This window comes from Salmo salar, chromosome 14 (genome assembly GCF_965601325.2).
Source record: "Salmo salar chromosome 14, fSalSal1, whole genome shotgun sequence".
Lineage (NCBI taxonomy): Eukaryota > Metazoa > Chordata > Actinopteri > Salmoniformes > Salmonidae > Salmo > Salmo salar.
Window position 1 is genome coordinate 89,947,207 of NC_138304.1, and position 16,440 is coordinate 89,963,646.

At 44.1% G+C, this 16,440-nt stretch overlaps 1 protein-coding gene across 6 annotated transcripts in view; it reads right to left on the reverse strand.

Moving 5' to 3' along the window:
* LOC106570450 (alpha-catulin) overlaps positions 1-14,779 on the reverse strand; it is a 205,140-nt gene extending 190,361 nt beyond the window's left edge. For all 6 annotated transcript variants that reach the window (XM_014142798.3, XM_014142794.3, XM_014142797.3 and 3 more), the window contains exon 1: positions 14,379-14,779. In XM_014142798.3, the coding sequence (XP_013998273.2) occupies positions 14,379-14,474 (96 nt within the window). In that variant the 5' untranslated portion in view covers positions 14,475-14,779. The remainder of the gene's footprint in view (positions 1-14,378) is intronic.
* Between the last annotated feature and the right edge of the window lie 1,661 nt (positions 14,780-16,440).

Genomic DNA, 16,440 nt, shown 5'->3' on the forward strand with positions numbered 1-16,440 from the left:
CTTGGGTCTCCTCTACCTGGCTTGGGTCTCCTCTACCTGGCTTGGGTCTCCTCTACCTGGCTTGGGTCTCCTCTACCTGGCTTGGGTCTCCTCTACCTGGCTTGGGTCTCCTCTACCTGGCTTGGGTCTCCTCTCCCTGGCTTGGGTCTCCTCTACCTGGCTTGGGTCTCCTCTACCTGGCTTGGGTCTCCTCTACCTGGCTTGGGTCTCCTCTACCTGGCTTGGGTCTCCTCTACCTGGCTTGGGTCTCTTCTCCCTGGCTTGGGTCTCCTCTCCCTGGCTTGGGTCTCCTCTACCTGGCTTGGGTCTCCTCTACCTGGCTTGGGTCTCCTCTACCTGGCTTGGGTCTCCTCTCCCTGGCTTGGGTCTCCTCTACCTGGCTTGGGTCTCCTCTCCCTGGCTTTGTTCTCCTCTCATCTCGCAGTCTGAGGCAGCAGGCATTCAGTTAGCTCCACTCCAGATAATGAGTCTGGCTATCAGCCACCAGCCACTGGCCAATAGATAACCACCAGTGAGGGTGAGAGACACTCCACTTACCTCCCCATTTTCTCAGGTGAGAGATCACTTCTGGGTAATGACTCCTTCTCCTCTTATCTCTAAAACCAATGAGAAGGAGGGTGAAATGGCACAACACACACGCACACACGCACAGAAACACACACACACACACAAACTGGATGGATGGGCTGCACTCCATCCCCCATTCCTCTCCTCCCCAGTTCTCTCCCTAGGGAGGTGTTGGACTCTTATCATGCAGTATATTAGCAGAGGAGAGGTCCTGATCCACATCTGGGAGAGGACAACTGATGGACACCCTTTTATCGCCTCTTAAAAAGACACGGAGTGGTAATGACTCAATTGATAGCCGGAGTGGGAAGAGAGGGAAGAGGGGAAGAGGAGGAAGAGGGGAAGAGACGGAAGAGGGCCAGAGGCAGAAGAGGGGAAGAGACGGAAGAAGGGAAGAGACAGAATAGTGCAAGAGGGTAAGAGACGGAAGAGGGGAAGAGACAGAAGAGGGGAAGAGACGGAAGAGGGTAAGAGACGGAAGAGGGGAAGAGATGGAAGAGGGGAAGAGACAGAAGAGGGTAAGAGATGGAAAAGGGGAAGAGACGGAAGAGGGGAAGAGATGGAAGAGGGGAAGAGACAGAAGAGGGTAAGAGATGGAAAAGGGGAAGAGACGGAAGAGGGGAAGAGGGAAAAAGGGGAAGAGACAGAAGAGATGGAAAAGGGGAAGAGACAGAAGAGGGGAAGAGTTCAAGAGACAGAAGAGGGGAAGAGACAAATAGTGCAAGAGGGGAAGAGACAGAAGAGGGGAAGAGACAGAAGAGGTCAAGAGGGGAAGAGACGGAAGAGGGGAAGAGATGGAAGAGGGGAAGAGACAGAAGAGGGGAAGAGACAGAAGAAGGTAAGAGATAAAAGAGGGGAAGAGACAGAAGAGGGGAAGAGACAGAAGAAGGTAAGAGATAAAAGAGGGGAAGAGACAGAAGAGGGGAAGAGACAGAAGAAGGTAAGAGATAAAAGAGGGGAAGAGACAGAAGAGAGGAAGAGACAGAAGAAGGTAAGAGATAAAAGAGGGGAAGAGACAGAAGAGGGGAAGAGACAGAAGAAGGTAAGAGATAAAAGAGGGGAAGAGACAGAAGAGGGGAAGAGACAGAAGAAGGTAAGAGATAAAAGAGGGGAAGAGACAGAAGAGGGGAAGAGACAGAAGAAGGTAAGAGATAAAAGAGGGGAAGAGACAGAAGAGGGGAAGAGACAGAAGAAGGTAAGAGATAAAAGAGGGGAAGAGACAGAAGAGCGATAGAGGGATGAGAGAGGGAAACTGTGGTCATAGGAAGGGGGGCCAAGATTCCCTAATAGGACCAAACCACCTGACCAACTACTACATGTTGGCTTCCTACCCCAAATATTAGTGGGATCCGTGATTTTATTTAGTATTTTATTTAACCTTTATTTATCCACGTGAGTAAATTAAGAACAAATTGTTATTTACAACGATGGCCTAGAAATGTGGTGCATCGAAACAAAATACATTGTTGACAGTGTCACGCCCTGACCATAGAGCCTTTCTATTTCTCTATTTGGTCAGGTCAAGGTGTGATTTGCGTGGGCAATCTAGTTTTCTTATTTCTTTGTTTGGCCGGGTATGGTCCCCAATCAGAGGCAGCTGTCTATCGTTGTCTCTGATTGGGGATCATACTTAGGCAGCCCTTTTCCCACCTGTGATTGTGAGATCTTGTTTTTGTGTAGCTGCCAGCGAGCAGCCCAGAACATCACGTTCCGTTTCCTTTCTCTATTGTTTTTGGTTTCACTTCGATTAAAGGATGTGAAATTCCATGCACGTTGCGCCTTGGCTTATTTATTTACGACAGAGAGTTTGAAGATAGTGAGCGTGACAGACAGATCTGGGTTTCAAATTAAATCTTTGTTGATGGCCTGCACTAGCCATCTCATGAGTAATCAAATAAAATAAAATTGTATTTGTCACATGCGCCGCATACAACAGTGAAATTATTACTTAACCAACAGTGCAGTTTTAAGGAAAATACCAACAAAAAAGTTAAGTAACAAATAATTAAAGAGCAGTAAGGCAGTATTGTTTACAATGTTCAATCACACAACAACGAGTCAGCCCTAGGCTAGCACATGTGTTTTCATAGCTGATCTGATGTTATCTTAGACCAGACCATTTCTCTGCCTGTTCTGTGCCTCATGGTTCATGGTGTGTGATGCACACTGCCTGACTGCATCATTCTCCACAGTGCAGAACAGAGCAGAGCTGGCTTTGGCCTATGATGTAGGAAACCAACAAACGGAGGCCTCAACTCACATAGTTAGCCTGAAGTCGACTGTGAAATAATTGATCAGATATTGCCCTGGCCCTGGCCACCCGTGTTTAGCTATAGCTAAACAAACATCATGCTGAGGGAATACAACCGCTTACCACAGGCAAACACGCTCGACCACACTGCACACCCCCACACACACACATTTCCCTCCTATCCCAGGAGGTGTTTGGTGTGGTAATCCTCTGTGGCTTGCCTTTAAACCATGGAGTCATTCATCTTCATTACAGTCATGGCTAGAAGAAGCAGATCTGTTATGCTCTCAAACTAGGTTAATGCCTCTACTGTCTGTCTGGGAATATAAAACGACTTTTCCACCTGGGTGTTTATCATGTCCTTCCACTGCTGGGATGGGGACATTACTAGCCTGGAATCCACACTGATATGCTGGTGAAACAGAGTATATCCCTTTGGATTCTAGGCTAGGACATTACTGCACAGGGTGGTTAGTTCCTCCATAAAACGACATTTTCATTTTAACATGAAACATTCAGGAATAGATGGTACAGGAGCACTCAGATATCAGAGAAAACGTTATGCAGCATTTTCTCTTCATTCTGAGGTGTTTTCAGAGTGGTTATTTGACAAAATAGGTAACGTTATCAACAATTGACTGAAAGCCAATCACTGAGGTGTTGTTATGGTAATACATATTTGATCTTATTCCAGATTGTGAGCAACAACAAAAAAAACTCCTCTCTTTCTCAGACCTTTTCACCGTTCAGAAAAACTGCAAGTGGTGCAGAAGTTACGCAAGCATGACAACTCAACTTAACCAACTTGGACAGAGAAAGGATTTCACAGCCCCAATTATAAGAGAAAATATTTTAAGAATCTGTGCTTAGTCTGGCAGAAAAACAACAGAGCCAGCACAAATATGTTATAACAAGGCTTTGGGTGTCACGGGCGTTTAAATGTTCCCAGATGAGATCAAAGACTCAGGTGTAATTTATTAGCCTTGTTTTCTTCCCACAAGACCCAAACCTCCAGACAACTCCACCACCTCCACCCACGCTTCCAGTTAAGACACAGACCCCCGTGTTAGGCCTATACTCTACACTTTTAACTAAATGAACACCTCAGTTATATAGCCAAAGACCAGAACTATTATTTGACTAATCGTGGCTTCAAAACAGTAATCGGATGTGAAAAGGAAGCACAAAAGCAGAACTAGATGATCCCTAATTGCCCACCAGCCTACTGTGTGGACCACATCACAGGTAAGGCTGCACAAAGGGCTGGTTGAGACACATTTAGGGCTGTTCCCGACAAAAGAAAATCTTGGTCAACTAAGAGTCGTCTATTCTTTTGACCAATTGATTGGTCGGAATTTTAAAACGTGTATTTTTCCATATATAGACACATCCTATGTGTTTTAATGAAATCAACTATATGCACTGAGCTTGTCTGATGCTTTAAGCGAACTGTTTGATGAAATAATTAAGACACACAAATGACAAGAGGGAGTGCCGAGTCTGTCTCAGACTTGCTGCGCGGTGTTAAAAAAAAGACAGCGAGTGACTGTGACTAGCACCCGCTCTCTCCTCCCTGCATCAACAGTGCGTGTCACGCTATCAGTGTTGCTGAAGCGGCAACATAAATACAGACATTTCTGCCTGAAAAGTTATGTTACCGAAATCTCTAATTTGTTTAAGAAAAACATTCCCTATACCCTCAACTTGGGCTGGGCGATATGGCAAATAAATTATCACGATATATACACTGCTCCAAAAAATAAAGGGAACACTTAAACAACACAACGTAACTCCAAGTCAATCACACTTCTGTGAAATCAAACTTTCCACTTAGGAAGCAACACTGATTGACAATAAATTTCACAAGCTGTTGTGCAAATGGAATAGACAACAGGTGGAAATGATAGGCAATTAGCAAGACACCCCCAATAAAGGAGTGGTTCTGCAGGTGGGGACCACAGACCACTTCTCAGTTCCTATGCTTCCTGGCTGATGTTTTGGTCACTTTTGAATGCTGGCGGTGCTTTCACTCTAGTGGCAGCATGAGACGGAGTCTACAACCCACACAAGTGGCTCAGGTAGTGCAGCTCATCCAGGATGGCACATCAAGGCGAGCTGTGGCAAGAAGGTTTGCTGTGTCTGTCAGCGTAGTGTCCAGAGCATGGACCAGGAGACAGGCCAGTACATCAGGAGATGTGGAGGAGGCCGTAGGAGGGCAACAACCCAGCAGCAGGACCGCTACCTCTGCCTTTGTGCAAGGAGGAGCAGGAGGAGCACTGCCAGAGCCCTGCAAAATGACCTCCAGCAGGCCACAAATGTGCATGTGTCTGCTCAAACGGTCAGAAACAGACTCCATGAGGGTGGTATGAGGGCCCGACGTCCACAGGTGGGGGTTGTGCTTACAGCCCAACACCGTGCAGGACGTTTGGCATTTGCTAGAGAACACCAAGATTGGCAAATTCGCCACTGGCGCCCTGTGCTCTTCACAGATGAAAGCAGGTTCACACTGAGCACGTGACAGACGTGACAGAGTCTGGAGACGCTGTGGAGAACGTTCTGCTGCCTGCAACATCCTCCAGCATGACCGGTTTGGCGGTGGGTCAGTCATGGTGTGGGGTGGCATTTTATGGGGGGGCCGTACAGCCCTCCATGTGCTCGCCAGAGGTAGCCTGACTGCCATTAGGTACCGAGATGAGATCCTCAGACCCCTTGTGAGACCATATGCTGGTGCGGTTGGCCCTGGGTTCCTCCTAATGCAAGACAATGCTAGACCTCATGTCGCTGGAGTGTGTCAGCAGTTCCTGCAAGAGGAAGGCATTGATGCTATGGACTGGCCCGCCCGTTCCCCAGACCTGAATCCAATTGAGCACATCTGGGACATCATGTCTCGCTCCATCCACCAACGCCACGTTGCACCACAGACTGTCCAGGAGTTGGCAGATGCTTTAGTCCAGGTCTGGGAGGAGATCCCTCAGGAGACCATCCGCCACCTCATCAGGAGCATGCCCAGGCGTTGTAGGGCGGTCATACAGGCACGTGGAGGCCACACACACTACTGAGCTTCATTTTTACTTGTTTTAAGGACATTACATCAAAGTTGGATCAGCCTGTAGTGTGGTTTTCCACATAATTTTGAGTGTGACTCCAAATCCAGACCTCAATGGGTTGATAAATTGGATTTCCATTGATTATTTTTGTGTGATTTTGTTGTCAGCACATTCAACTATGTAAAGAAAAAAGTATTTAATAAGATTATTTCATTCATTCAGATCTAGGATGTGTTATTTTAGTGTTCCCTTTAATTTTTTGAGCAGTATATATTTATTTTCATTCGATACCAATAATTAGCATGATATTAATCAAATCATGTTTAAAAGGGTCATTTCTGCTTCAGACTCAAGACTGCCTGAACAAACCCAAAGTTTTACTGTTTCTTATTTATTGTCAGATGTAGAAGAACTCACAAATAACATTAACTCCACTTTTTTTTAAAGCTATAAACCCTTACAACTTATGAACAAGAAATAAAAAAATAAAAAATAAAAATTGTGCAAGTCAATATGCATTATAACTGTTAGCCTAATGGCCCATCACAGTTGAAGTTGGGGTAGTTGTCATCTTACAAGTTACAAGCAAGAAAGAAAAGTCTGCCTACTGTCTCTGGCTTTAAAGCTGCCCTATGGCAGGCCACTATGTTGCCACCTGTGCTAAAAACACAATCTGGGGGGGAGCTGGTCGCAGGAATGCACAGGAATGCACAGGTAGCACTTTCCAGGTGGCTGACTTTGGGAAAGTGTTTTTGGTGGATCTTCCACCAGTCCAGTGAATTGGTTTCACTGTCAGTATCAGGAGACCGAAGGTAGCAGCTGAGTTCGTCGGATGTGGCAGGGCTTGCAAACCATTACAGACTACAAGGGGAAGCACAGCCGAGAGCTGCCCAGTGACACGAGCCCCTAACCAACAATGCAGTTTAAAAAAAATCTGGATAAGAATAAGAGATAAAAGTAACAAGTAATTAAAGAGCAACAGTAAAATATCAATAGTGAGACTATATACAGCGTGGTACCGATACAGAGTCAATGTGCGGGGGCACCGGTTAGTTGAGGTAGTACGTACATGTAGGTAGAGTTATTAAAGAGACTATGCATAGATGACAATAGAGAGTAGCAGCGGTGTAAAGAAGGTGGGGGGGGGGCACTGCAAATAGTCTGGGTAGCCATTTGACTAGATGTTCAGGAGTCTTATGGCTTGGGGGTAGAAGCTGTTTAGAAGTCTAAGACTCCAGCCACCCTAGTCATAGACTGTTGTCCCTGCTACTGCACGGCAAGTGATACCGGAGCACCAAGTCTAGGTCCTAGACTTGGTGCTCCGGTATCACTTGCCGTGCAGTAGCAGGGACAACAGTCTATGACTAGGGTGGCTGGAGTCTTAGACAATTTTTAGGGCCTTCCTCTGACACCACCTGGTATAGAGGTCCTGGATGGCAGGAATCTTGGCCCCAGTGATGTACTGGGCCATTCGCACAACCCTCTGTAGTGCCTTGCAGTCAGAGGCCGAGCAGTTGCCATACCAGGCAGTGATGCAACCAGTCAGGACCCTCTCGATGGTGCAGCTGTAGAACCTTTAGAGGATCTGAGGACCCATGCCAAATCTTTTCAGTCTCCTAAGGGGGAATAGCTTTTGTCGTGCCCTCTTTATGACATGTGCTTGGACCATGTTAGTTTGTTGGAGATGTGGACACCAAGGAACTTGAAGCTCCTCAACCTGCTCCACTGCAGCCCATCGATGAGAATGGGGGCGTGCTCATCCTCTTTTTCCTGTAGTCCACAATCAGCTCCTTTGTCTTGATCACATTGAGGGAGAGGTTGTTGTCCTGGCACCACACGGCCAGGTCTCTGACCTCCTCCCTATAGGCTGTCTCGTATTTGTCGGTGATCAGGCCTACCACTGTTGTGTCATCGGCAAATTTAGTGAAGGTGTTGGAGTGAACAGGGAGTACAGGAGGGGACTGAGCACGCACCCCTGAGGAGCCCCTGTGTTGAGGATCAGCATGGCGGATGTGTTGTTACCTACCCTTACCACCTGGGGGCGGCCCGTCAGGAAGTCCAGGATCCAGTTGCAGAGGGAGGTGTTTAGTCCCAGGGTCCTTAGCTTATCGATGAGCTTTGAGGGCACTATGGTGTTAAACGCTGAGATGTAGTCAATGAATAGCATTCTCCCATAGGTGTTCCTTTTGTCTGGGTGGGAAAGGGCAGTGTGGAGTGCAATAGACATTGCATCAACTGTGGAACTGTTGAGGCGGTATGCAAATTGGAGTGGGTCTAGGGTTTCTGGGATGACGGTGTTGATGTGAGCCATGACCAGCCTTTCAAAGCACTTCATGGCTACAGACGTGAGTGCTACGGGTCATTTAGGCAGGTTACCTTAGTGCTCTTGGGCACAGGGACTATGGTGGTCTGCTTAAAACATGTTGGTATTACAGATTCGGACAGGGAGAGGTTGACAAGTCACTTAACAAGACCTGTGAAATGGCTTTCTCCTGCTCCATTACACTTTGCACCATCTTTTGACATGATCCCCACCTGGTAGGCGACTCTGTCACCAACTTGCACTGGGGCAGGTTGTGTTCTTTTTGAGGAAGTGCCAGGTCTCTCTTCTTTTTTTCCACAAATAGGAAAAGGCACCTACCACTTTCTTAAACACTCCAATTGCTCGATCCACCCATTTGTCTCTACTCACTCTCTCTAAGAGAAACCAAGAGATTTTAATAAAATGTTAAAATCACAATAATCCCTTTAGTTATGTATAAATCTAATATTTAACTTAACCAGTTGATGAAAATAAATGCACATTTAGTTTCATCTAAGCAATCACTTCAATATACACAATTGACAAGGTTAATTACCATTGGCCAAGTGCAGACGATGTCCAAAACATTGCAGTCGGGTCCATTTGTTGATTTGAGCGGCCTTCACCACGTTCGCACCACTATGCATTGTAATGCAGACCTGTCTGTCTTGATTGAGTCCCCAGGAGGCTAGAGCATCAATGAGCCCCTCTGCTATAGCTTCACCCGTGTGGCGTCGGGAAAGTATGTTTGAAGGCATTTATTTCTAAGATTCCACTCTTTGTCAATATAGTGGATAGTGAGGCTAATATAAGGCTCTGACGTGCGACTAGACCACAAATCGGTAGTTGTAGCAAAATACGTCAAATCTGTCTTGAACTGTTCCTCAACTTTTTCCCTACACTCGGCGTAGAGTTTAAGCAGTGCGGTGTGGGAGAAATGTTTGTGGCCAGGGAGCACATACCTGGGGTCAATTAAATTGATAAGCCTCTTGAAACCTTCCTTTGTGACTGTGCTAATTGGTAGCATGTCCTTAGCATAATAGAATTTGTGATGTCTTTGTGTCTTTTCAATGTTTGCTTGTAGGGCATAAACGCTGTCAGTGTTGACTGCTTCAGGAAAACATCCCTAGATTGTTTTGTGCTTGAGGGGTGTTTATCAATAGTGTGGCGCAAACTCAAACTTTCTGCATATTCCAAAGAGTGATTTTGCTTCAGATGGTGAAAAAGGTTTGTCGTATTACCAGACTTGGTAGCCACCTGTCTATGACACAATTTGCACTGAACATTGCTCTGCTCTTTGTCGGACTTCAAAAAGCCAAACCACTTCCAAATAACTGAAACAGTTGAACCCTTTTAATCAATATTTTCTTTGTTGGAAGCTGCTCCTTCTCCATGGCTATCACTGCCACTGTTTTCACCTATATGAATAATTTTTCGTGGTTAATAGTGGTTTTTAGTGGGCGTATACCTATCCACGTGCATATTGTCACTTCTCTGCACATTCCTGCTGCGTCGCAGAGGTGAAATGGACCTAATTATTCTATATCGACATTATCGAAAATGAATCTAAACGTTTTTATATCATTATTGGGGGAAGTAATTACCTCGATAATTATTGATATTGATTTATCGCCCAGCCCTACCCTCAACGCTTTCTCTCTTTATGTGACACGTATGCATCACATGCACATGACCAATAGGGCCTTACCTATAGCATATCATAATCACATCAATAAATTGGTACATCGTAACACGTGATAGCAAAATCAATGCAGAGGATGTGACAAATAAACTTGAAAAGGGAATGTTTACTGGTTGCTCAGGTGGTAAAGGGGAAGTCAGATATGTGGAATAAATGTGACTAGTTGTGGAATATACTGGAACTCAAGAAAAAGAAGGTAAGGAGCAAGCGTTGCATGCATATTAGGCCTATGTGTGCCGAACAGGTTCTAGTAGAATACAATCTACTTTTTCTGACCGTTTGGAACAATGTAGACAACACTAGATAATTGATAAGCGTACCAGAGAGTCTGTTGTAAAGTTGTTTTGTTTTTTGTAAAGTCGCATTCCTTCGTGAATTTAATTCCCGAAATGGAATGGTTTAGGCGTATTTATTGTTTTCGCTAATTATTCAATGGTCGCTTTATTTTATGTTCAAACTAAAATGCTTGAATGCATTTCACATCATGAATGACTCGTATGATGTGTGATGACATGAACAAATAAATGATTGATTGATACAGTAGCCTATATACTGTAAGTATTAAAATAAAGGCATACGTAAGTTACGGTACTAAGAATAAACAGGATGCGCTCTTAAGACTTACAGCTTGATGGTGGTGATACAAGGCTGCTTTAATAAACCTACTAATGATGATAATAATAATAGTAATAATAACAATAAAAAGGAGATCTGCTGCCTCCACCACATTGTTCTCAACAATAGTATGCTGGTTAACTTTGCTATTATGCACATAGCAACATGGTCTAGGAAAAGGCGCCAATTCAACAGCGCAGTGATGTGTTTCAGAACCGCGGACAGCGACCACTATCCAACGCTGGAGAAAGTGCATGTGTGGTAAAATAATATTATTTTTATTTGTGTTACACCATTGCTCTTACATAATATAACCATATACAATTTCAGTAGCACATGTTTTAGACTGATAGACTGTGCCATCCCCACGGCCTCCACAATGGTTCAGTCCACTCAGACAGGCACCAATCAGACAGGTGTCTTGTACACCATGATTTGTAAAAACAAATGTGGCTACTGCTCGACTAAAGAAATCTCGTTCGACCAACAGCCTATCGACCAAACAATTGACCAGTCGACTAAATGGGGTCAACCCTAGACACATTCATTTTGCTTTCCTTTGCTTCCCTGTGCTGTGTATGATGAGGCCCTTCTATCAGAGATAGGATACTCACCACCATTCATTCAATACGCCATTGGAATAAAAAAAAGGGTTACCTACAAAACAAATCTATGTCTATGTCATTGTATAGAGATGAGAGAAATACTGTTGAAACACAAAAAAAGGTCTTCTTAGTTTTGACCAGGTCCTGAGAGTGGCCACAGTGACGGAGGGTGCAAAAAGACAGGTGGATGGACAGACAGGCGGGCAGACAAACAGATAGCCAGACGGGCAGACAAACAAGTAGACAAACAGATAGCCAGACGGGCAGACAAACAGATAGCCAGACGGGCAGACAAACAGGTAGACAAACAGATAGCCAGACGGGCAGACAAACGGGCAGACAAACAGATAGCCAGACGGGCAGACAAGCGGTCAGACAAACAGATAGCCAGGTGGGCAGACAAACTGATTGGCAGGTTGTTGTAACCTTGTGTGTGCATACATGGTGCAGGACCATAGAGATAGAATATTGTAGCCATAGAGACACAATATGGCAATGTTCTATATTATATTGTTCTGAGCGTGTAAAAAAGTGTTCCATTTCATTCTGTAGTTGTAGAGGTGTGCGGTCGTGAGCAAGCCCAGCAGTACATCTCCCTCCCAGCTACTAGCCCTGAGATTACATGCTGATGGGAGTGGAGCTGATAACAGAACAGAGGCTGTGAGAAGATCAATGTCACAGCGTACAGACAGGGGTGGAATCTGCACCAGAATAATCTTCCCAGGACTTTTCTCAGTGACACAGACTTTTCATCCACCACCCCCCCTCTAACCACCCCACTCCCAAAGGAGAGCCCACACAATGCAGGCAGTCAGATAATCATCCAGAACCCCCTTCTCCAACCCCGCAACCCCACTCCCAAAGGAGGACCCACACAATGTAGCCAGTCCCTCACAATCTACTTCTGCCCTCTACACAACAGAAGCCTCTCACTGCAGGGAAACTAGTGTATTACATTTACATTGTATCAACAACACTGTCTGGTTGCATGATTATCCCCAATGACATCATGACTTTAACAACAACAACAAATATGGAGAAAACATTTAGAAGAGATTATCTGCATCGCAAACGGTTGCTATGGGGATTCTTACACGGGGAGAGAAAATGTAATTGTTGAGCAAACATTTTGTCCTTGACGCTTTTGTTACATCTAAAACAGCAAGATTGTGAATGTCATTATAGCACGCCCACACACGATGATCCTTCCTCACCACCGGAGAGAATAAAGAAAAGTTGAAACAGACCTTACAGCTGGATTTTGCAGCACTGTAGCCTTACATTCAGTAAGTTGGCTGTGCAAAGTGCATGAATGACACAGTAACAACTCTGCTAGTTTTTCCAAATGAGTTGGTATTAAAAAGTTAAGCTAGAGAAGGCCTTGAATCTTTTCAGCTTTCCTTGAGAAAGGCAGAAACATTGATTTTACAGCTCATTTCATCAATAAACTAAAGCATGTACAACCTGCTTCTTCACTTCAGATACATGGTATTAAAAAGCACACAGCACAGTGCTAAATGAATGCATTGGAATGACAAGGGTATCCTAGACCTACATCATGCAGCTAGCTAGTGGCCTTATCTTTCAAATGAGCCAGTGCCAATAGAGGGAAGACCCAGGCTTTGGCACCCCTCTGAGGGGGAAGGGTCCTGGACAGAGACCCCCCTCACCACTGTATAGTCTGGGACTCTGTAAACCCTCATTGGAAAGGTGCCCCACCGCCTCTCTTTCCACTGTAGATGAATAGAGACACAACAGCACATATTACATGTCTCTCTGAACCTTCTCCAATAGCCACTACCTCTTAAACAAGAACACATTAGCATTTATGTGATTCTCTCTCTCTCTCTCATTCCCCCCATTGATGTGATGCAATGCAAGCTGGCCATGTGACCTGCTGGAATTGGAAATCAGCCTAGAGGTCACACAGGAGCATAATGGGTTAGTTTTACACATGCTGAAACAGGAGTTATTTGTGAAAATCGGATTATGTTGTTTATCTGATCTGGACAAATCATTTTTCTCAATGGGGATAATAGACATACATTGCTTATAGCTTAATCTATAGAACTGTAATAACCTATGATTCTAAACTGCAGAAGAGCAGGTACTTTTTGTTATCTGATGAACCTTTATTAATGTAAGACTTCAAAGAACGGTTGGTATGCCAAATTAGAGTTATTGATTGAAAAACAAAACAAGTATGTCAAAGTAATTAGAGGGGTCGGGTCAACTCTGATCTGGAAGTCAGATTGCTAAGGCAAACTGGTTAAAACTATTGATATTCAGAGATACTTTCTCTGCAGTCTTGCATGGCAATAGGGTATAGGCTAGTCACCATAACGTTCTCTGCATCTAGTGAGGGGAGAAAAGTTAACATAAATTCTGAGAATATAGGCTATTTGTAACTTTTCTTCTACATTTTGGGGTCAGCCCCGTTGTGCACTAATTAGAAGGGGAAGAAACAAGGAGAAATGTTCACAGACAATTTGATACATGAAATGCACTGAAAATAAATATTTCAACAATAGTTCATCAATGAGCAAATGACACATTGTAGCTTTAGTAGGCTACCCTTTGAAACTTCCTTGTGATCATGTCCCCACATTCTTTCCCAAATTGGGCCCTATGCAATTAAATCATTTGAGACTTTCACAATAGAATTAGACCATATATTAAAAAAATGTGGAGCCTTTACTTTACAGCAGTTGGATATTTCACTGGGTACAAATTCCACCCTTAAAAAAAGATTGCAGTTTTGAAACTGCAGTAAAAGTGCAGTAACTGCAGTCAACTGTGGTATTTTGGAAGCAGTAATTGCAGTAATTACAGAATACTACACTCTAACTGCAGTTACACTGCAAAATTACTACAGTAACAAAAAACTGTTATTTTGGACGCAGTATTTGCAGCATACTGCAGTTATACTGCACTCTAAATGCAGTTATACTGCAGTGTACTGCAGTTATACTGCACTCTGACTGCAATCTTTTTTCGTAAGGGCAAAACTTCTCAACAACATGAACATGCGGCGGCCTCCACGTAAACAAACGGGAACAACGCAGTTATTCAAATGTACCGTCATTCAACCACCTCTATCAAACCTTCACATTTACAGAAAAGTCTGACTAGTTTAAACCATCGACGACTTGAGAGTGAAAGTGCAATGCAGTCTCCTTCAATCCACAACACACTGCGTTAGCTTGGTAAATGAAACCAAATAACAATTCGTCCTTTAAGAATGTTCATGGACAAAGTTTCACTCGGCTCGTTCTGGCGCACAACTCACCTGCGAGACCAATGGGATAAGTGTTTGTTCCACCGACCGAGTTTTGATTTCCAGTCCGGAATCAAAGTTAACACTGCTGCAAGGAGATGAAGCCATTCCAGCCGATCTCTCTTTATTACACAATGCAATACTGGGTTACCGCTACCTGGCTTAACGTTTCAGTAAATTAGCGTAAACTAATGTGTTAAAGTATTGGGGGTTTATTCCTCTAGTTACACGGTCGACTGACTGACTCTAAAGAAGCATGGGGTTTTAATCCACTCGTGTTCGGCTGTGCTGCATTCTGTGCGCCCGCTAATGTCTATGTAGTTTACTCAACTACGACAGGCAGAGAGGAGTCTGCAGCAACTAGCTAGAGAGAGTGGGTTGGCTATCCAGGACTATAGCCGTACGAGTAGGAACTGACAGGCACGCACATACACACACACACAAAGGTTGTAACGATCGAGAGAGAGAGAGAGAGAGAGAGAGAGCACACCGAGGAAGGACATGGACGTTTTAGTCTCTTATTTACAGAGCTCATTTCAGTTTGTTTTAAACTCGTACAACATGGTTTATTGTACGCATAGCCTTTAGCCTACCCTAATGTTTTGTTATTACATGGTAGTAACCCTTGACTATTTGATGTAATATTCCATGACTCTCTCACCCGGACAGTTTTACGGGACAAGCATCGAAGACAGCTCTCTCTATACCTTCTCAATTCACATGTTAACTTCATAGCAGGCGTTTGCTCAAGCCTATTGGAAGAATGAACACATGTATGTAACAAGGTGTTTGCAGGAATGTGAGTCTTTGATGTTGGGTGTTAACCATCTCTTTGGTGATTGGCAGCCTGATAGATTATACAGTATATATATTATTCTACCATGTAGAAAATAGTTAAAATTAAGAAAAACCCTTGAATGAGTACTTTTGCAGGATGATTGTGGAGGCCAGGTCATCTGATGCAGCATTCCATCACGCTCCTTCTTGGTCAAATAGCCCTTACACAGCCTGGAGTTGTGTTTTGTGTCATTGTCCTGTTGAAAAACAAATGATAGTCCCACTAAGCACAAACCAGATGGGATGGCGTATCGCTGCAGAATGCTGTGGTAGCCATACTGGTTAAGTGTGCCTTGAATTCTAAATAAATCGCAGACAGTGTCACCAGCAAAAGACCCCCACACCATTACACCTCCTCCTCCATGCTTCACGGTGGGAACCACACATGTGGAGATCATCCGTTCACCTACTCTGCGTCTCACAAAGACACAGCGGTTGGAACCCAAAATCTCAAATTTGGACTCATCAGACAAAAGGACAGATTTCCACCGGTCTAATGTCCATTACCCATGTTTCTTGACCCAAGCAAGTCTCTTCTTATTATTGGTGTCCTTTAGTATTGGTTTCTTTGCAGCAATTCGACCATGAAGGCCTAATTCACGCAGTCTCCTCTGAAAAGTTGAGATGTGTCTGTTACTTGAACTCTGAGAAGCATTTATTTGGGCTGGAATTTCTGAGGCTGGTAACTCTAATGAACTTATCCTCTGCAGCAGAGGTAACACTGGGTCTTCCTTTCTGTGGCGGTCCTCATGAGAGCCAGTTTCATCATAGCGCTTGATGGTTTTTGCAACTGCACTTGAAGAAACTTTCAAAGTTCTTGAAAGTAATGATGTAATGATGAACTGTAGTTTCTCTTTGCTTATTATTATTTATTTACTTTTGAACCTTTATTTAACAAGGCAAGTTAGTTAAGAACAAATTCTTATTTACAATGAAGGCCTACCTGTCATAGTCCGTGTGTGTAGGTGGCAGGGAAGTCAGGCGCAGGAGAAAACAGAGTGGTTTAAAAAATGGAATATTTATTTCCAAAACCAACGTAGAAAAGAATCCGGGTAAAACAATAACCCGTCGCACACCGATATAGAAACAACACGTACATAACAAACAAACAATCACCGACAGAGAAATGAGGGGAATCAGAGGGTTAAATACACAACATATAATTACTGGGATATGAAACAGGTGTGTAAAGAGACCAGACAAAACCAATGGAAAATGAAAAACTGATCAATGATGG